Genomic DNA, 23,124 nt, shown 5'->3' on the forward strand with positions numbered 1-23,124 from the left:
TCATAAAAGCCCACGTTCAGTTGGTTAACGCCTCGTCCCAACCCGTGCACGCCGGCCACCCTCGTCACCAGCAACCTGTAGGATAGCGTCTTACTACAGAAATCACAGGCGCTCTGTGAGAGAGACAAGGGGAAAACGTCATCTCATAATGATACAGTATCTTGAGATCTTGAGATGATTTCGGGGCTTTTAGTGTCCCCGCGGCCCGGTCCTCGACCAGGCCTCCACCCCCAGGAAGCAGCCCGTGACAACTGACTAACACCCAGGTACCTATTTTACTGCTAGGTAACAGGGGCATAGGGTGAAAGAAACTCTGCCCATTGTTTCTCGCCGGCGCCTGGGATCGAACCCAGGATCACAAGTCCAGCGTGCTGTCCGCTCGGCCGACCGGCTCCCGACGTAAAATATATTTAAGTAACAGACCAGATGTGTGTGTGTGTGTGTGTGTGTGTGTGTGCAACAAATCACAACTGAGTGATGCAAAACCTGCAGAAAACATTAGGTGAAGCGCTCCAGTTGGAGAGGACTTGCTCCTACAATAATAATTAGTGTGCAACACTACAAGATGAGACAGCGGGAAGGTGCTCACCTCTTCATCAAAGACAAGACAACACGCGAGCCTGGGAAATTAAGATGTAAATGGCTATGTCTGAGGCCAGTGTGAAAGGAGAGAGAGATGAAGGGGATAAGAGAGAGAGAGAGAGAGAAGAGAGACAGGTTTCACAGAGAGGTAAGAAAAACATGAGCTTGGTCAGAGGAGCGGACGAGAGAAGCAAGGGTGTGGCAGGGAGATAGCGGCAAGTGTAACAGATACTGACACAAGAAGCAGCAACACGAGGAAAAGGAGGAGGCTGAAAATAAGACAAGGCTCAAAAAAGAAGTTGAGGAGGAAGAGGAGAGGCGAGAAAGGGGCTCCTCGAAAAATCAGAGCCAGCAGAAAAAGAGAGAGATAGCGAAAGCGAAATAAGAAAGGAGATGTAACAAACAAGTCGTTCAAGATGATGAACAGGTGAAGGATAGAAGAGATCAGTATCGGCAGTAGAGAAGAGAGAGAGAGAGAAAGGTGATGAGACAAAGAAGGGTGAGATTAATTTGAAATAATTCTTTGGCACAGTAACAACAAGGTCAGTGGTCTGGTTTAAAGGAATATTTATCGAGACAAACCTTATTAGTCGATAAGAGTCTCTACCACCAGGATAAAGTCATTAGAACATAAGAATAAAGATAACTGCAGAAGGCCTATTGGCCCATACGAGGCAGCTCCTATATATAACCACCCAATCCCACTCATATACATGTCCAACCCGCGCTTGAAACAATCGAGGGACCACACCTCCACCACGCCACGTGGCAATTGGTTCCACAAATCAACAACCCTGTTATCGAACCAGTATTTACCCAAGTCTTTCCGAAATCTAAACTTATCCAGTATATACCCATTATTTCGTGTTCTGTCTTGTGTTGATACTTTTAATACCCTAAGGTTCTGTCATGTAAGGTTTTTAATAAAGGTTCTGTCGCTTAACAGTACCATAGATCATTAGACCTTATACCACCAAGACTGGCTGGTTAATACTGTCTCTGCTACAGTAACAAAGAGTTAAGTAATTACTATCATAAACACAAAAATACTTGTTTAAATCTTGAGATTAGGTCAACATTCTCTGCTAAGATTTTCCAACAGAAAGGCTTCAATTCGAGGGACAGTTCTATTTATATTCAGGTATGTGGGTTGGGAGTCCACATATGTGCACTTAAACCCTAGGTCTCGGTACATATAATTTTCTCAGCTTATCGTATAACGTTTGTTCTCCATTTGAGTTCTACGGGTATTATTATAACGTCATAATTATCTTATTATTGTATTTTTTGTAATATATTTAAAACATAATATGTGTGTTTTTATCAAAATTATGTTTTATTATTATTATTTTTTAAACACTGGGAAATATACATATATTTAACGTATATTAATCTGAATTTGTAACATAATATATTTAAAATTAATATTTTTTTACTAAATTAATATAAAATTAATTTTATATATACAATACTGTATATTATTTAATATTTATATAAAAGTAATATACTATATTAATTAAAATAATATTTTAATTAATATTTAAATTATATTTTTTAATAATTTATAGTACTGTATACTGTTTCAATGATTTTATTTTTAATATATTCTTTATTTTCATTATTTTTTATACTGTATACTGCTAAATACTTATTATTTGCAATTATTATTAAAATATTTTTATTTCTATTGAAACTTCTGGTATATTATTATTGTTGAGAGCAAGACATCTTCTGATTTGTTGGACATTTATTTATAAAAATGTCTTTACCTCTCAATTATTTTATTATTAAATTAAATATTAGAATGAATATTATGTCATTTCTCTTATTTTTTTAATATTTTTATTATTCGTGTATATTTTTTTTTATAATTATTCTCTTAAGATATGTACAAGAAACAACAATGATATATAATATAATTGATAATTGTGATCTTCAAGCCATTCACCATTCATAATGTGATGTAATGTTTCTTCTGGAATTGATGTTTCATTTACCATGTTTATGTTAGTGCTACATATGTTGTTTACATTGGTGCCCCCCTCTTATGTTTACATTGGTCCTCCCTTTGATGTTTACATTGGTGCTCCCTCTGATGTTTACATTGGTGCTCCCTCTGATGTTAACATTGGTGCTCCCTCTGATGTTTACATTGGTGCTCCCTCTGATGTTTACATTGGTGCTCCCTCTGATGTTTACATTGGTGCTCCCTCTGATGTTTACATTGGTGCTCCCCTCTGATGTTTACATTGGTGCTCCCTCTGATGTTTACATTGGTGCTCCCTCTGATGTTTACATTGGTGCTCCCTCTGATGTTTACATTCGTGCTCCCTCTAGTGTTTACATTGGTATTCCCTCTGAAGTTTATATTGGAACTATCATGTATATTACAACACTACAACTACTTGTATTAACGTAGGTACAACCCCCCTGATACTCATCACGATGCTCACATCTTGACGTCTACTTTGCTACACCAACTCATTTGATGTTGCAATTATCTCTGATACTAATTCATCAACATCCCTTGATATTTGACATAGCTAAAAAAAATCCTCGAGGAACACATAGGTACAACCTCTGATGTTTACAAAGCTACAACCCGGGACGTTTTACAACCACGGACGTTTCACAACTGTTACCACCCTGAACGTTTTTTCAGCCATAGAACACCTCTGGACGTTTTTACAAAGATACGGTCTTCCAGGAGACATTTGAAATCAACTCTTTGCAATTGCTGTTTGACTTCTAAAGAGAGAGAGAGAGAGGTATGCCTCTCTCTTTAGCTGTTTCCTGTTGCAGTTAATTTGCTTGCTTTATCACTCTGCTCCTTGGAACATTGTTTACAGTTTATTTACAATTATCATCGACAACATTAGTGCACTACTACTACCACCATCACCGTCAGTACCACCATAACCACCTACTTACCACCACAGGCACCACTAACACGAGTATCAGTAGCATCACCACCACTACCACCACCACCACCGCCGCCGCCAGCAGCCAACACCACCACCACCACCATCCCTTCCATCACCGCCGCCAACACCACCCACAACCACCACCACTAGAATGAGTAACAGCATTAGTATTACCACCACCACTACCACCATCATCCTCACCATCCCCCCCTCACACCCTCTACACACACCTACATCTTTCCTCCTCCCCCTATATCCCATATCTCCCCTCCCATCTCCAATATCTCCCCTTCCCCCCCATCTCACCTCCACGTATCTTTCAGGGTCCGCCGCTGCACATACAGGTGGACACGCATGAGGTGTTCTCCCCCCCTCCACACCACCACCACCACCACTACCACCACCACCACCACCCTTCACCCCGCACCACCCAGCCACATGCTCTCCATACTCAGGTGACCACCTCTTTAAGGGACGCTAGTCTATCCCCTCCCCCCGCATGGACACCTATCCTTGCTGCTCACTCTGCCCTGTTGACTAACACTGTGTTCTCCTATCTCTGTGTCCTCCTATCTCTGTGTTCTCCTATCTCCGTGTTCTCCTATCTCTGTGTTCTCCTATCTCTGTGTTCTCCTATCTCTGTGTTCTCCTATCTCTACGTCCTCCTATCTCTACGTCCTCTTATCTCTGGCTGCTATCTGGATGAGCCAGAGGTTACTTCACCTTAATGTTATTTAATCAACCGAAGCATGTATCAAAAATTAAATGAAAGAACAAATAACAAACACAAAAAGACGTGACTTTTAACCATTTCAAACTAAAATACAGTAATGTTAATTTTGTTATTGTTTTTCATTTTAATATTTACATGTAATTGGGTTGATAAAATAATATTAGGGGAAAGTATCCTCTGGGGATATATATGTCTATATATATATTCTATTGGTTGTACTTTCCAACTATTTTAAATAACAACTTATAATCTCTGCTACAAGTCACTCCTCGTGTAGCGCATGCGCTGTTACAAACAGCTCTCGTTCTTAAAATTCATGATTAAAATTTCTCTTACTAACAACGACAACGTAATTAACACTGCCTGTATGTATGCCAAACCGCCTCTGATAGCCACCTTAGCTGTGAACACCACTCAATAACATATATTAGCATCAACGTCACTGATATTCGGTCGAACCCTTAACCTGCAGACACACATCAATAACTAGAGTAGCCTAGTGCACCTGTTCTTGCACTAGGCTCTGCTTTCTCCCGATTTTACAAACTTTACTTGCTCGCCTTGAGCTATATCTCTTACTTCCCTTTCTAACACCCAGCAGACACTCAACGCAACCTCAACTTTGCGGCTAAGTTACGTGCTTGTGTGTGTGTGTTTGTTGGGGCTCTTCAGACCACCAAAATCCGACGGTTCTGTAGACACAAACCGATTCACAAGTCGTCCTTGCCTCCCCGCTGGTCCACTGGCACACCCAAACTCGTTCTTCCTGCCTTTCTTACGGGGTCGTCACTCTCAACAATGACTGTCGCTCTCAATGTCTTCTTATTCTTCACGCTTACAAATTTGCTCCGAAAAAGGAATATTTCTGTGGGAAGGCTTGGCATGTTTCGCGTGCATGTGTGTGTGTTTTTTTTCTGTGTATCTATATCTTATAAATCTGTTATGCAGCTTGATGTATCTGCTTGTGCTGTGTATACCTATGCTTAGATATGACGCCCTTTCCTGGGGATAAAATGGCGGCCTCTTACCCATTGTCTATTGTCACTATCCTCTACTAACACTGCCTGTCACCATCCCTCGTTACCGCTGTCTGCTGCTTTCTAGCGCAAGGCCCCTGCTTTCACATATTCTTAAAGTATTGCAACCTAGGTTGATATTGCTAGCATATTTCACCACTATTCTCACATTCTCACCACTATCGCCACCACTGTCCTCACCACTATCGCCACCACTATCCTCACCACTGTCGCCACCGCTATCCTCCCCACCCCCACCACCACCAGCATCACCATATTCATTATCCCCACCATCGCCATAGCCAGTTCTACCGTCATAATCAACGTCCACCACCAATACCATTAACAAGATTTAAACAACAACACGACACCCTCTCCTAAAATGAAACACTCAAGGTACACATTTCGTTTTTTTTTCAGAATACAAAAACATCGTATGTCGATTCTCTTTGCTTTCAAACTGCAAAGTATTTAGCATGTTTGCAACATTTTCGCGTATGCAAAAGTTGCATAGACTGAAATTAGCAATATCTGAATCAGAATCAACGAGACGGGGAGCTTTTTGTGTACCAGCAAACAGCATCGACATAAGTCAAGCCGGCCAGAAGGCCCATAGTCCCGCCTCGGTGCAAGACGCTTGATAGCTCTCTCGCATTTTCCAGATAGAGAAGTCGTTAACCAGAGGCAAAAAAAAAGCAAAACAAAAAACCGAGTTTCTCGTCCTATCACACATATTAAACGGTATATCTGTCACCTCTGAAACCTCCTACTATTTATCTTCCTCGGGGCAGGCTTTATTTTTTTAAAACCCATCCCTACCCACTTTCGTAAATATCCACTTAACTACCCATACTTACCCCCCTTTTCATTCCCCCTTCCTCACCCCACTCCTATCCTTTTTCGTCCACCCTCTATTCCTTTTGTCATCCGCCCCCATTCACCCGTGTCTTCAGCTTGATAAGCTTACATTACGTGGTAACAGATGTCTCCTCCTTCCTTCCAGGGCTTGCCTCTACACATCCAGGTGGACACGTACGAGGATCCTAGAGACGCCGCTACGCTCGTCCATCGAGGCTACTGCCAGATCAAGGTCTTTTGTGACAAGGTGAGGCTCTCCTTTCAGGGCTAGGCTACCCCACCTTCCCCGGTTCCAGGGCTAGGCTACCCCGCCGCCGGTTCCAGGGCTAGGCTACCCCGCCCCCGGTTCCAGGGCTAGGCTACCCCGCCTTCCCCGGTTCCAGGGCTAGGCTACCCCGCCCCCGGTTCCAGGGCTAGGCTACCCCGCCTTCCCCGGTTCCAGGGCTAGGCTACCCCGCCCCCTGTTCCAGGGGCTAGGCTACCCCGCCTCTCCCGCTTCCAGGGCTTGGCTACCCCGCCCCCGGTTCCAGGGCTAGGCTACTCCACCCAGTCCCAAGGCTAGGCTCTGTCGTCGAGTCCCAGAGGGCTAGGGTTTTATCACCTGGTCCCAGGGCTAACTTGCTTCTCTCAGATTCTGATAGTATTGTTTCCGTTATTATTTGTATTATTATTGTTATTAGTAGTTGTAGTAGTAGTACCTGGTAGTATTACTGAACATACCCCTGGTAGTTAAGTATTGAATAATCATTATTATTAGTATTATTATTATTAATATTATTATACATTATAATCATCACCCGCTTTCCTGTCACCCTTCACTCTTCCCGGCTGACATAAGCGTGACTAATGCCACACTCGCTGAAGAGGAAGGTAACCTTAATGAAGAACTCTTTCCCTTTTAAGCTGTCGTATTGTATTCATATCGTAAAAGCTCTACTACGGCTCTTCAGATATATTCATCAAGGATGATGTATTCACTTGATGAATACATCAAGTAATGGATGTATTCATCAAATTTCATTGTGTGAGAGACAGCTATACCTTTCTGGCGCCACCGTGGTGGGGTTAGGCTGTGCTTCACGGTCACTGTGATTCCGTAGGTCACTATCCCCTCCCACGCGTTTAGAGGCATTCACCGTAACTACATTTAAATTATGCTCTAAGCTACCATAACCAAATCTCTTTACCACCAAAATTTACAATAATCACAGTCATCCACAGGTAGGTATAATCAAGCTGTGTAGCACCATGGAAACCACGCACTCCAGTCTGACGCCCGCCATATGAGCGGGTTGAGGGCGGTAGAAATAGCCTAAGCTACTCTATCCCTTTGGGATGTATTTTTTGTCCTTGTCTCAATAAACATACTTGAACTTGAGCGGGTTGAACTCTCTCTCGAGAGAGAGTCCTATAATTGCCTACTCAACCCTTCCGCTTGAATAGCACAATGCATTTTGATGCACAGATCCCCTAAGGCTCACCACCATCTATAGCTACATCCAACTGTCCACTATAACCTCACCCAACTGCCCAACCACCGCTACAATCACACCCAATCACCAATTACAGCTGCACCCCAACAACCACACTCACCCAGAATCACCATTCCAGCATCTTACCAGTCTCTTCCCACCACACACACCCAGGGAGCAGAGAGAAAGACGAGGGACGAAGAGAGACGCGCCGCCAAGAGAAGAATGGCAGCAACCACCAGGAAGAAGTACGAGGACCTCTACCACCCGCCCTGTGACCGCTCAGAGTTCTACTCCATGATGGACCTAACCAAACCCCCCGTGCTCTTCACGCCTGCCGAGGACCTGGATAAGGTGAGGGGGGCAGGATCTTCTGGTCTCCTCCTCTCCTGCTTCGTTTTCCCATTCTTCCTCTTGTCACTTGTTTTCTAGCAAGACAAGTGACAAGCCTAGCAAAAAGAGGTTTTTGCTAGGCTTGTTGAGACTGTAGTATTTCTCATTTTTTTGGATTCTATTTGAATTATCCTTTTTGGGGGGGAATTATTCATAAATTACAGCTTCCTTTTGTGGATTTATTCATTAGTTACAGCCTGATCTTGTGGAATTATTCATCAGTTATGACCGTCAGTTACGCCCTCCTTTTGTGGAATTCATTAGTTAAATCCTACTACTGTATTTATGGAATTATATTCATCAGTTTGTCTTTTGTGGAATTATTTATCGGTTACGCCCTCCTTTTGTGGAATTATTCATTAGTTACACCCTCTTTTTGTAGAATTTGTTATCAGTTGCACCTTCCTTTTCTGGAATTATTCATTAGTTATGCCCTCTTTTTGTAGAATTATATTCATCAGTTACTCCCTCCTGTGGAATTATTCTTCCAGTCCGTTTTGTTGATTTTGCCATTTACAAAAATCCCAACCTTTTATCATCACCAGAAACATATACGAACCCAAACAGCCCACCTAACCCATCATGTCATAGACAACGTAGATATTTTTGTTTTGGGGGGGGGAGGGGGGAGTGGTTACTTGTCTTAATAGGTTGCATTTGTAACGTTGGCGACCATAACGTCTTAGAAGGTGAGTTGAGAGGCCGGGTTGGCACTAAGTAATCTTCTCACCCACAGATGCCTATGGAGCTGCAGGGGTTCTACAGTCACGATTCAGATAATGGGCAAGTATTTTTTTTTACCCCTTTTTTATCATATTTTCGTTTTTTTACCATTTTTTTTACTTTTTACTATTTTTGTTAAATTTATATCTTTTTTTTATTTTTTTACCAATTTGTATTTGTTACATTTATCTTTTTTTGTACTTTTTACCAATTTTGTTTACATGTTTTGTTTATGTTGAGCAATATAAGGTCATTTGGAGTGGTGCTGCCAGGGTTAAGATCCATTAGATCCAGAAACAGCACGAGATGTATATAGGCCTAGAATTTTCAGAATTAAAGAAGATTAACCAATTTAACAGTCATTATTCAAAGTGTAATTCCTAATATTAGCAATAACAGTAATAATAAAAGAAATAATAATGAACTTATTTCTAATTCTCAAAAAGATCTATAGGGCTTTCTGTTTTGTTATTTGGAACCTTCGGATCTATGTAAGCTTGAGGATAGTCCAAAATATTGCTGGATAGTGTCAGTTGTTCTATACATTGAAGTGTTTATTATTCATCCAGCGGTATCTCTCCCTCTCTCTTTCTCTCTCTCTCTCCTTCTCTCTCCCTTCCCACCCCCTCTCCCTCTCCCCCTCTCTCCTTCATTTCTCTGTCCCCTTCCCCATGGCACTTGCATGATGCATGTTAAGCACGTAACTTACGACCAGCCGTTCTCTGTGTCATTATAACCACTCAGAGAAAATAGCCATGCAAGGGTAGACTCCACTATATATTTATATATAAATATATCATGCCGTGGGTGACAGTTTAGTAATTGATGGTGCTACTGCCTGTGCTGTGTATGTGTGTGTGTGTGTTAGACACAGATTAATTCTTCATTATTATAATTTGTCTTATTCGTCTTGATTGTAATGTTTTGATGGTGGTTAAAATTATTTGCCCGATTAGGAAAATCATCCCTGAGGTGAGAATCATTATTTTAAGCTGTTTTTTTTTAATATTAGGCACCAAGCCAGGCAGTAGTAAAGTTAGCTTAAAAACTGAAGCTAAATTCAATAATGTTTCCCCATATTTCCTGTGCTCTAGATCAATTGGGTGTTTGCTGAGAGGACAGTAGACTTGCTGTGATGCCCTCGCTTGACTTACCTGCTCCACCCACCTAGAAGCCTCGCCTCATTTGTTAACTTTTGCGTGAAATAGACAATATTACCTTAGGACAATATCCACAATATGAATTGTGCAGCGTTTGAAAACTGCAATAGTTAGTATATATCAAATTGCAAGTAGATCATCTTTGAGCGTCTCACTGACGTACGCATTTTTGTTTTGAGATACATCATGACAAGGAGTGTTAACTTATTGGATTAATATATATATATATATATATAAATGTGTGATATGCGTCTTAAATTTGCTTTAGAAATTAGTTACACACAAGAGTGACATCTGGTGGTCACTCACAAAATTGTTACTAGATACGTTCAGTATAAATTACTTGTGGCGAATACAAATTCCAAAATTTAGCATAAATCATCGAAAATGGTTCAGAAGAATACTATAAATATGTATTTTTTACGCCATAAAAGGCTTCTCCAGTCAGCAACCGCATGAACGTTGGTCAGTGAGTTGTTGACGTGACAGTTTGTGTCGTGTTATACCTGGCACCGAGTGTGGTGCCCAGGTACCTTAGCGATAACAAGAGACGGAGGGGTAATACCGGGCAGGTGAGGCAGGTGAGTGAGGTGACGGGCGAGGATGTAGAGGTGAGGCGTATGGTGACGTGTCTTCTCCCCCCTCAGTGGCTGCAGCGTCGGCGTGGCGGGGGCTGTAGGAGTGGAATGCTCGTCCCCCTCCAACCTCTCCCCTCAGCACGGCTTCCCCTCAACCCCAGGACGCTGCATGTCCCCTCCGCACAGCCTCGACCCCCCACCACCACCTCCACCTCTTCCCCCGCCTCCTCCACCTTCCTCCACCATCCTCTCCACCACAACAACTATCACCCAGTTAGCGCCTCTACAGGTCCCCCCGCCCACCGCCGTCTCGCCAAAAGCCAACAGCAGTAGCTACAAGTTCCACTACAGCTTCCCACAACCCTATGGGTAAGACACGCGCTAGTCCGCCCACGCCCACACTAACTGGGGGCTGTAATAACCCACGTCCCCCCCCCTTGTCTGTGTGTCACGTCTGCCAACATTCACACTAACAGCGGTATATGCCAACTCACAACACCCCCCTTATCCAGTGTCATCTCTGCCCACACACGCGCTACCAACCACTTGGACTGGACGGTAGAGCGACGGTCTCGCTTCATGCAGGTCAGCGTTCAATCCCTGACCGTCCAAGTGGTTGGGCACCATTCCTCCCTAAACCCCCCCCCCCCCGTTCCATCCCAAATCCTTCTTATCCTGATCCCAGTGCTATATAGTCGTAATGGCTTGGTGCTTTCCCCCCTTTCCCTTCCACACCATCCTACCATCTATGCTGCACTGACAACACTGGACTCTTTGTTTCCTAAACCTTGCTTCCATACCAACACTAACTTCGACAGAACTTCCATAGTGGAGAAACCCTTGTGACCGCTTATTCCCCTACGCTAGCTCTGACCAGGACTTTACCCCCCTATATTAACTAGGACCTGCTTCTTTGACTTACTGACTTACAGGCATATGACTTACATATATATGTCTTCTATGCCCTTTGGCCCTTTCGTGCACTAATAGGCTCCAGTGATCCTGAATGCATGAGCCATATATATATATACCTCAATTGCAAGGCTTAAGCCACATGTACTCAAGTCACACATACCTAAGCCAAAAGCCACGTACGACAAATCCATGTATATCCTAACTATTCGGGCACTCTCCATGCACTCATTGTTCAATCCCCCGTGAACAAGCTCACGCACTCTTACTGCCATAATAAGCTTACTCACTGCTATGAACAAGCTTACTCCCTCATGAACAAGATCACTCACTCATGAACAAGCTTATTCTCACTCCTCTACAAAACTGGCTCATACAATTTTCCACGTGTGTATATATTCCTCCTGACAGGTGTATAGTACATCTGTGTATATTTTTCATCACAGATGTGTAGCATACCTGTGTATATGCCTCCTCACAGGTGTGTAGCACATCTGTGTATGTTCCACACCTTGGTACTTTGCTTCATCTCACAAACCCGGCCTCTAAAGATACCATTTCTCTCCCTCTAGCTGAATTTGAGGACACTAAGGTAAGTGGGGTCCCAGGAGCTAGACATAGGATGAGACAAGCCGCACTAATGACTCTTACATACACCTGTAGCATTGTCTTGTCACAGCCAAGCAAGGTGTGTGTGTGTGTGTGTGTGTGTGTGTGTGTGTGTGTGTGTGTGTGTGTGTGTGTGTGTGTGTGTGTGTGTGTGTGTGGATAATGACGCTTCACCTCAGTGTTGGGTATATAGTGTAGTGTACTCGTAATTATCCAAGTGTTCTACACCTCTTGCTGTTTACAACTGTCCTTATCTGTACATGTGCTTCAACAGACTAGTATTTTGCACGACCTCAGACATCCTTTGTGTGTGTGTGTGTGTGTGTGTGTGTGTGTGTGTGTGGGTTTTCATAACTATATTTTTGTGTTTGTGTGTGTGTGTTTTGCTTTTTTTTGCTTTGCACAGCATTGAGAGGTATGGCGTGCGGGTTTCTTTTTAGTGTGTATAAGGGGGAGCTTACTGCGGGCTTCGTTGTGTAGACCATTTGCTTTCATGTTTATTATACCTTGTTCTGACCTTCTTCCCCCTCGGTGATAGTATAGATCTCCCAATGTATATGTGTGTTTGTCCTGTTTGTTCTCAGAAGTAGGCCTACTTCTTCTTTATGTCAATGTACTTTATTTGTAAGCAAATATTTCTCCCTCCAGCCCCCCCACCCATGTCTAAACCTATCATAGTTGTGTTAATCTAAAATACAGTAGTTGTTCCGTTTCTGTATTTATCGGACTGATCTCTATTACATGTTTTTTTTTTAGGTTTATGTAATATTTAAATACGAAACTAAAATTATTTTGTCAGTGAGTGTCGAAATTAAATGAAAAAAATACTGTAGAATGTAGAAAGGTATGCGGTACATATAGATGAAAAAATATATATATTTTTTGTATATTATACAAAATATATATACATTGTATATGTATTGTATATATACATATACAAATATGTATATTTTCGGACCCAGGTTGATTTAAAGGTTATGAGGCACTAAGCTTATCGAGCTGGCACTGCCCGGGGCACTTGAAGCTTAGCCAGGACTGTGGCGGGGCTACAAACGTTGGACAGCTTAAGTCCAGAAGAAATACAGTGAGTTTAAGTTAGGCCAAGGCCAACATAGGCGTTCACCCACCAGGCCAACATAGGCGTTCACCCACCAGGCCAACATAGGCGTTCACCCACCAGGCCAACATAGGCGTTCACCCACCAGGCCAACATAGGCGTTCACACACCAAACCAAGATAAGCGTTCACCCATAATCCAGACAAAACTAGCAGGTAAAGCTTGCCATGAGCTCTGGGAAGGGAAAGCTCTCACTCAGCCTGCTAGCAGGAAGGCTGTTAACAGGAGTCAGAAGGCTTAGTACGTTCCTGCACCCACCCTGTGTTAATAAAAAAGTCTAGTTCTTTCACCTTATACTTCATTTCTATCATAGTCGACCTCTCCGTTAAAAAGGGAACGTAATTGGTCAAAATAAAGCTCCGAAATTTATACTTTTTTCTATCCATCGGCCGCGATAGCTCAGGTGGGTTGTTATGGCTTGTATTATGCCATTTTACGGAATAGCATATATAGAGAACTGGCTTAGCATTAACAGCATCCACTACAGCTGTATCCCACACTGTTGAGTCGTTAACAGCACCCACTACAGCTGTATCCCACACTGTTGAGCCGTTAACAGCATCCACTACAGCTGTATCCCACACTGTTGAGCCGTTAACAGCACCCACTACAGCTGTATCCCACACTGTTGAGCCGTTAACAGCACCCACTACAGCTGTATCCCACACTGTTGAGCCGTTAACAGCATCCACTACAGCTGTATCCCACACTGTTGAGTCGTTAACAGCATCCATTACAACTGTATCCCACACTATTTATTCGATGTTTATGTAATCCTGACGAGGTGTTTAGAGTTTAACTTGACACTCTACATAAATTCTCTTCATTCTTTTGAAGAACCATGTCAATTCATATTCTGAAATGAAAGAGCAGTGTAAGGGAAGTTTGTGAATAGACCCGGGCTGCTCTGTTGATCCTAGCTCCAAGTGACTCTACAGAGCATAGAGCGTACCTGTGTAGGGTGTACCTGTGTAGGGTGTACCTGTGTAGGGTGTACCTGTGTAGAGTGTACCTGTGTAGTGTCCGCAAATCCACGATTGGCCTGAAATCTACAGAGGTTTCACAACCCAGTTGATCAATCATTTTTCTGAATACGTAAAAAGATTATCTGACACAATTATTTGTATTAATCTTGTTATGTGATTAATAAATTCATCGCTTAGAGTGTAGCAGTCATGGGGGGGGTTTGAGAGTACTGCTGGTTCTTGTAGTAATTCTTACCAGATATTAATACATTTTTAAACTTTATATATTATAAGCATAAAAAGGTAACTCACACAATGAGAGTTGTTTAACTCCGTTTGATCTGTCTTGTGTGAGAGTGTGTTCTTCAGTCCAGCGTAACTCTCCCTGTAATAACTCACTGATATCATTAGAGGCCGCCAAGGTTGGTCCTAGTACCCAGCGAGCGATCATGTGTTCTGGCACAGTCATCTAGCAGCTAACGCCTTCCTTCCACCCCCCACCACAGTGATGCCCCCAGGAAGGAGCTGTGCGGCGGCCTACCCAACGGGTCCATGGACAGTCCCATGACCGACGTGTTCTCCCATGTGTCGAAGAGGTCCCGCCTCACGCCTCCCCTCACCGAGCGACTCATGCTCTACGTCAGACAGGACGGCGAGGACGTCTACACGCCTCTCCATCTGGTTCCTCCCAGCACCGTAGGCCTCCGCTCAGCGGTGAGTAAAGTATCAGCGTTATTGTTGTTGTTTGAGAGTCAGCTGTTCGGAATAAAACGTTTCAAGTAGCACGGGTTATGGTGAGCCCGTATTGGACCTACCTGGCACAGGAACGGGGCTGTAACTGAGCATTAGCTGTTGTTGTTATAGATTCAGCTACTCGGAACAAGTTCCAAGTAGCATGGGCAATGGTGAGCCCGTAACATACCTGGCACAGGAGCGGGACAAGTAACACGGGCTAGGGTGAGCCCGTATTGGACCTACCTGGCACAGGAACGGGGCTGTAACTGAGCATTAACATTGGCCACTACATTAAGTACCGCTCAGGTACTTGGCTTTACCACATCTCCTCGACTTTCCTCTTAGTGTGTGTCTTCAGTACTTTTTTAGCTACGTAATTGATGTCTTTCGTTATTACTTAGTTTTTTTATGTGACTTATTCTTGACTGCCACTTTTGTGAGCCTGCATTACTAAGGTGATTGGTTAGTGTGAGATCAACTTGTATTGCGTTTGAGAAAAAATAATATTTTAAAGGATATCATTCCTTGTTTTATATTCATACTCAGACATAACTGGAAACAGACATGTTTGTGTGTGTTCTTCGGCCACAGTTCTCTTTGAAGAAATACAGAATGAGTTAGGAAGCAGAAAACATGTCATATTTTACAACTTTTGCTGTATGGCTTATTTTAACTTTGTATATATTTCAATCTTTCACCACAGTTTTAAAAAATATATATATATATTACAGCTTAATATGCTTAGCATTGATATTTTCTATGTTTTCAGATTGAGGAAAAGTACAAAATCCCAACACAAACTATCAAAAACATATACAGGAAAAATAAAGTCGGGTGAGTTTTGTTCATGTTTGTCTGACATGGTGACATATTGAATTTAAAATTAAATTATAAAAAATACCGCTTATAAGTATAAACACACGCACACACTGTAGTAGCAAAGTGCATCTTAAGTAACGTTCAAAATTCAAAATTAACTGACACTAACGTTGGCCACTTGTTATCATTTGACAGCGTGATGGCCAAGGTGGACGACGAAATGTTGCGCCACTACTGCAACGAGGACCTGTTCCTGATGGAGGTACAGCACCGAGACCCAGACAGCTACGACCTCACGCTCATAGAGCTCACGGGGGTTGAGCACTGAGCGCCAGTCCAGCATCATCTTGGCCTGGAAGCTGGATCAGATACGGCAATCACAGGCCATCATTAGTCAACGCATTGTATTCTCATAAGGAGGGAGGCCGTGAGTTGGAGTGCCTGTACCGGCTGGTCGTTTTGGAGAGCCCACCAGTAGTTTGTGTTCCCTGGCGATGCTTATCTCAAAACACCCGCCTCGAAAGATAAGTTTAGTCTGCCATAAATGTAAGTTCTGCAGAAAACGGCGCTAACCGGTGAAGAGATGAGTGCGTGAGAAGGAAAAGAGAGCATGGAGCGTCATTGATAATGTCCAGGGTAAACTTTACCAAATCATTGCCCCCTGGTCATACTCTCAGAACACAAGTTAAAGGAGCACACAGAATGACAGCAAGCAAGTTGATCTAGCTATTTACATTTATACGGGAGACATTAAGTGGTTGAATTAGCAAATGGAATATCATTATGTAAAGCTAAACGCCACAACTGTTGTTGTTGTTGTTAAAGATTCGCTACTTGGAACAAAATGTCCCAAGTAGCACGGGCTATGGTGAGCCCGTAGTTTGAGGTGATCTTGCTGTGATTCATTTTTAGACGCTCTTGGTAGAGGTTTGCAGAATGTATCTAAATATTAAGGCCTTGAAATGAGCTGTGAAAAATAACTGTACAAAAAATATCCAGATTTTACAGGTTGTCACTGTTGATAAGCCCTAAAATGCAGTGAATGTCCTCGGGCGATCACAGCGCCTGGCGAACGTGGTCCACGGGAGAGCCAGCTCTCCCTCTCCCCTCCACTCGCCAGGCTGTCTAATGCTCGCCACTGTGTTAGCCTTAATAAAATCAAATGTATTCTAATCGATGAGTAAGACATAGCTATAATGCAGTTTACAGGGTATCTAATGCCTATTTCAGTTAAGAATGAATGTTTTGTTCCCCAGACATATGAGATTATCTTCACAAAGATATTTAGTTGACCATGTTATACTCTTCAAAGTGTAAGCATATATATATATATATATATATATATATATATATATATATATATATATATATATATATATATATATATATATATATATATATATATATATATATTCCGGACACTAACCCTAAATTGCTTTATTGTGTAGGTTAATTACTATTGACCCAATTAGAGAGTGACAAAGCAGTTTACGGTTGATCTTTAAGGAGTAAGGTCGAGCTAAACACTGCAGCGTTTCAGATTAAATCTGTTGCATTTGTCCTATTGTTGTTGCTTTTATGACAGTAACACCAATGTTATTGTGTCACGTCATGCCCAGCCATTCATCTTGCCAACGTGCCTGTTTATTTGAACGTGTCTTCCACGACAGTGCCATATATGTAGCAAGGACGGTGGCCATCTTGGCCGTTCGTCCTCGACACGAATTAGAAGTACTCAGTGGATTCCGTCCTAGGACTCAAAACTGTGCTCTTGTTCTCTGTCACAAGAGTTGGAGGGGGTTTAGGTGCCGTGTGTGTGTGTGTGTGTGTGTGTGTGTGTGTGTGTGTGTGTGTGTGTGTGTGTGTGTGTGTGTGTGTGTGTGTGTGTGTATGTGTGTGTGCCTGGTGATCGCCAAATACACACCACTCTCCACCCTACTGCACCTCCACCTCTCTCTCACAAGCCAAATTCTCTCTGAATTATATTCCATGCCTTATAATCTTAATTGTGTTTTGTTTATATTGTTATTTCATCAATGTGGAGAAGTCCAATTATTATCCCTCTTTAAGACCAAGGGCTTGCCGGCAAACGCTTACATCAACAGTTGAGAGGATCGAAGATGATTCAAAGATGGATCTGCTTTAACGCAAGAGTTGATGCTTCAACATGAAGTATGTAAGAGGTGCTTTATAAGTAACCTCTGTAAAACTATATATATTGTCTGCCAGCAAACCTGTCTTTTCTCCTGTGCCTTCCAAATGCCATCTTTTGTAAACTGTAAACTTTCGCGATGTGGATATTCGTGTTAAAGTATACCGTATGCAGATATCACTATGTGTTTCCAAATATGCATGTAAGAGAAATTATGCAAAAGCTAAAAGCTAATTTATATACAATATCTTTAAAAACCTGGTGTGTTTACATAATAAAAGACCGTAGTTTTAGTACATGAATAAAGCTAGGTTTAGCTAAATATTTGCTTCCTCTTATTCCGGCATTCCACTTTACTAATTCTATAGATTAGGGTATTGAGCTCGGACTCATAATTGATGACATGACCTCTCTGAAGTTTGTGTCAATGACCATTGTACAAGAGGAGTCTGCTGTTGAAATCAATGCTGCGAGTTTTATTTCAATTAATATTAATGACTGACTGAACTGTATGATATACAAAATAGGCTTAATAATATGTACATATGAATATTGCTTTAATTATTTGTGGTTTTAGCATAATATATATCATTAGCTTTTAAGTTTGTGTGTAAATGTGAAAGCGAGAGAGGCGGTGATATACTTGTTGAAGATCTTTGTTACTATAGTTTTGTAAGAAAAAAATTACTCTATTAGTGTATATACTTAGCCGTGAGGGTCACAGAGCCCATCTTACGGAAACCTGCTTCACGCTTCCCGGTATACTTAAGAAAAAACCGACTGTCTTGGGCCTAACCAAAATACCGGATTCGTTTGAGGACACACCCTTCAAGGACCTGTTGTCTTTGGTCTCTAAAATGTTTGATGATCCTTCTGAACCCGAATTCTCAACAATTCGTGTGCTGATATTTTGTTTATCCTAATATAGTGGAAATGGGGAATGCGACTGATTGTCTCACCCGAAGTTAACCCCTAAACTGCTAAGCTGTTTAAAAGTATTACATCATCCAGGTGCACATGCAAAGCAAAAGTATTGAAAACTAAATAAGGATCAAACGCATACGGGAGTTTGAACACAGGACGAACTCACAAATATGCGTTTAGAGCAGTGTAAGGATTAAGCTCCGACCATATGGGTGAAAATAGCCTTACAGAATGGACTGAGACTTACTGTACCTAAAAGGCATTCTCTCAGTTCTGGGAAAGAAACAAGATGCGAATCATTGGGAATTCGGCACTTATATTGAGATGTGATCCGATTTGGACTGATAAAGCTGTTGTGGCATTGTAGTTCATAAATGTGTTGGGTTCAAGCATCTAGATGAGAATTGGATTTTCATTAGATATTAGTGAATGAGAAGCAAAACGTGATGGTTGGCCTAAGTCTGGTCATATTTGTGTAAGTAATAATCTTATCGGCTCTCTGTTGTAGTTTGCACTGGTAATATATTTTGTTCACTGCTTTCTTCATTTTTTGTACTGAGTAGCTATTTTAAAAGTCATGTTTATATATATCATTATATTCATGTGTTTGATAAAAATAAATTTAGACTCCCCGCCCCTAAGCAGCAGACTGTTTTGTTCTGCAGAGGAAGTGCGTTGCATCGTTCACAACCTTCTGCAGCCTTTTATTATTGCACAAGGTCCTGGTCACCATACACATGAAACATGCCAGATTGTATCGTGTGTGCATCCAAGTAAGCTGATTCATTAACAGTAACTGTATACTGTACTCTAATATATACTTTCCAAGGGGTTTAAGATACTGTCTCGAAGTACTCTCTCTCTCTCTCTCTCTCTCTCTCTCTCTCTCTCTCTCTCTCTCTCTCTCTCTCTCTCTCTCTCTCTCTCTCTCTCTCTCTCTCTCTCTCTCTCTCTCTCCTCTCTCTCTCTCTCTCTCTCTCTCTCTCTCTCTCTCTCTCTCTCTCTCTCTCTCTCTCTCTCTCTCTCTCTCTCTCTCTCTCTCTGTGCCCAACCACTCGGACAAGACAGTAGAGCGACGACGGTCTCGCTTCATGCAGGTCGGCGCTTAATTCCCGACCATTCAAGTGGTTGGGCACCATTCCTTCCAGCAACCCCATCCCAAATCATTGTGCTGATCCCTTCCAAGTCTTGTATAGTTGCAACAGCTTGGGCCTTTCTCCTGATAGTTTCCTCTCTCTCTCTCTCTCTCTCTCTCTCTCTCTCTCTCTCTCTCTCTCTCTCTCTCTCTCTCTCTCTCTCTCTCTCTCTCTCTCTCTCTCTCTCTCTCTCTCTCTCTCTTCATAGATACTACAAAGGTTTTGAGTGAAAAATAATGCACCTCCACTGTCTGTCATCTCATGTCATTTGTATTTGTCATTTTCCATATTAGAATGTACCAGTTGTGCTCAAGCGGTGTCCAGTCTCTTGCTCAAATTATACGACACCTTAAAATTTGGGTTTTGTCCAAATTTAGAGGTAGATATTTTTTAACATATATGATTTTTTTGTTACTTCTGTGACTGTCAGAAGTGAGATTTGTGTTTAATTTTATATAGTAAACTTGTGTAGAGTAATATATTTATTACTTCACTGTTCAAATTAACATTTTGTAAACATTAAAAACACATATTAGTTGAATTTAAGTTTCTAAGTGTTTTTTCCAATATGTATTCGCTATTTCACCGCAATTTCCCCCCCCCCCAAAAAAAAAAAAAGCATTTGATAGTTTGAGAGAAAATTACAACGCTCCGTCTCCAGATGAATGACAAAATTTTTGAGTATTATGAATAGATATTTCTCTGGGATTACTTGAATCATTTTGCCATGTGATTACTTGGTAGGTCGTAATTAAAAATAATGTATACCACACACTAGAAATTGAAGAAAGGACGACGTCTCTTATCTTTCTTTAAAATTTCCATCTCCTCACCTCTCTCTTGCTTACTTAATGCCCTTTCCTCCCTCGTCTCATTTTTTTGCGGGCTATTCATGCTCGTGCCACTTCTTGGGTGGCTTAATTGTTATCAATCTTTATCTCGTCTCATGTTTTGTTCCCAGCACGCAGGGTGCAGTCGCACCTCCATAGATCTCCAGTATCATCTATTGATACTTGTAATGGCTCAAAAGGGCCACCACTTACGGGCCATTCATGCCCGTGCCACCTTTTGAGTGGCTTAATCTTTATCAATCAATCTTGTTCCCAGTAGCTGAATCTTAAACAACAACTCGTCTTATCACAATCGACTTGATAATGGTCCAGGACGGACCGAAACGTCGTCGTCTCTTCAATTTCTAGTGTGTGGTCTGGTCAACATTTTTCAGCGACGTTATTGTGACTCGCCATCTGCATATCAAAGACTGTTCACTGAAATGCCTAGAGTGGACGTGCTCCTTTCTCCACATATCTTAAGACACTCGGAATAAACCCTTAAGCTCTAAATTGTACCTTCGTCTCCAAGCCAGGTTTTCATCGTGCATTGTCCCATCTTGTCTTGTACCCGTCATCCAATTTGTTTACACCGAAGTATTCCAGTTGTCTTTGGGTATAACATCTCTGGTGTTTACATTGTAGCATCACATCTGTCTAACCCAACCGTCTTTAGATCTAACATCCCTGGTGTTTACATTGTAGTATCACATCTGTCTAACTCAGCCGTCTTTAGGTATAACATCTCTGGTGTTTACATTGTAGCATCACATCTGTCTAACTCAGCCGTCTTTAGGTATAACATCCCTGGTGTTTACATTGTAGTATCACATCTGTCTAACTCAGCCGTCTTTAGGTATAACATCCCTGGTGTTTACATTGTAGCATCACATCTGTCTAACCCAGCTGTCTCACATGCAATATCTGTGCTGTTTAGAGTATAGCCTCTTTGCTTTTTCCAGTACACCATTCTAAGTGCTTCTAGTGTAGCGTCACAGTTATCTTAAATGCATCATTCTTGATGTCTCCGGTGCAGCATCCCAGTTATCTTAATTGCATAATTCTAACTGTCTGTTGCAGCACCCTAACTGTATTTAGTGCAACATCTCAGCTATCATAGAGTACAGCAACTCTCAGCTATCTTAAGAGTGCAGCATCTCAGCTATCTTAAGAGTGCAGCATCTCAGCTGTCTTAGAGTGCAGCATCCCAGCAGAGACTGTGGGGAACCTTAGATGCTTGGTTTCATCTCTGGAGTTATGAGAGTTCTGGCAAACATGATAACTGAATCGATTGTAGTGGTCAACCTTTTAAATTATTTTAGAAGTCGGAAAGTGTTCATTTGTTGTTTGTTATTTGCTATCATTTATTCACATGATTAGACAATTTAGCTTTTACATTTGTTCAAGATACTCGTGTGACAATTTAGAAGTAAATAAAAAGTTTATTATCTTGTATGTATATATATATAATATGTATATGTATGCTGTGTGTGTATGTGTATTACTAAGGGTTGATCATTGCAACTGGATTTTTAGCTTCCTGTGCTCAATACACTATTATTGCTGCTGCCACTACCACGAGTACAACTACTATCAATTGTGAATAACTTAGTGCCAATATATATATATATATATATATATATATATATATATATATATATATATATATATATATATATATATATATATATATATATATATATATATATATATATACCGGATCTATGTTCACCTTAACCCATTTGCGTACATTTGTTCATTCATTATCCTTTGGCGTTGTGCATAATTATTATGTCCTTCCTGACCTCGTGTACCACCTTTGGTATAGGGGATGTTAGTACAACGGTGTGCGTTTTCAGAGGCTACTGTGGACTAGGCTCCAAAACCTGAGAAAAAGCATGTAATTCTCTGTCATTGCTAATCTTTAAACAACTTTAACCTAACCTTATGGGGGGAAAAAACAGATAAAATGTTGTTTTTTTATATGTGGTACAACTGTGTACGATGTGTGACGTCATTATGACGTCATAACGTACATGTAGGTACAGGTTTTGTACCTTACTGCTGCTGTAAGGGACAAGGGAGGAGGACAGGGTAATGCCAGCTTCCTATTGGGCCTTCCTCCACCTCTTCAAATATTATCAGACATTAAAATATATATTAACAACCTTATCAGAGCAATTCTACGCATTTTTATCAACTTTAGGATGTGCTTTTAAATGGATGTTAGCTCAGGTACAAAATTGTTTACCAGCGATTAGTTAAATGTCTAACAAATATTTTAAGTGAACTACACTTGAATCTGGCTTAGCCAAAGATAAATTAACTAAAGATCTGTCTCTAAAAGCGCTAAGAGGACCCATGATATCCTGTGTATTTCTTATCGTCTGATCCGTAAGCGCTCATATAAAGCTCAAAGTTAATAGTGATATTGAGAATAATAATACACATACTCCTGATATGGACTGGTGTAAATCTGGAGTTTG

General features: G+C 41.5%; 1 protein-coding gene across 1 annotated transcript in view; it reads left to right on the top strand.

Annotated features, from left to right (window-relative positions):
- The window catches only part of grh (grainy head), a 794,482-nt gene extending 777,558 nt beyond the window's left edge, over positions 1–16,924 (top strand). Inside the window, exons 12-19 of the mRNA XM_069332892.1 lie at positions 3,830–3,961; positions 6,259–6,360; positions 7,760–7,939; positions 8,715–8,761; positions 10,509–10,808; positions 14,549–14,756; positions 15,547–15,611; positions 15,792–16,924. Coding sequence (XP_069188993.1) covers positions 3,830–3,961; positions 6,259–6,360; positions 7,760–7,939; positions 8,715–8,761; positions 10,509–10,808; positions 14,549–14,756; positions 15,547–15,611; positions 15,792–15,924 — 1,167 coding nt within the window. The 3' untranslated portion in view covers positions 15,925–16,924. The remainder of the gene's footprint in view (positions 1–3,829; positions 3,962–6,258; positions 6,361–7,759; positions 7,940–8,714; positions 8,762–10,508; positions 10,809–14,548; positions 14,757–15,546; positions 15,612–15,791) is intronic.
- The last annotated feature ends 6,200 nt before the right edge of the window (positions 16,925–23,124 follow it).

Source organism: Procambarus clarkii, chromosome 28, assembly GCF_040958095.1.
Source record: "Procambarus clarkii isolate CNS0578487 chromosome 28, FALCON_Pclarkii_2.0, whole genome shotgun sequence".
Classification (NCBI taxonomy): domain Eukaryota; kingdom Metazoa; phylum Arthropoda; class Malacostraca; order Decapoda; family Cambaridae; genus Procambarus; species Procambarus clarkii.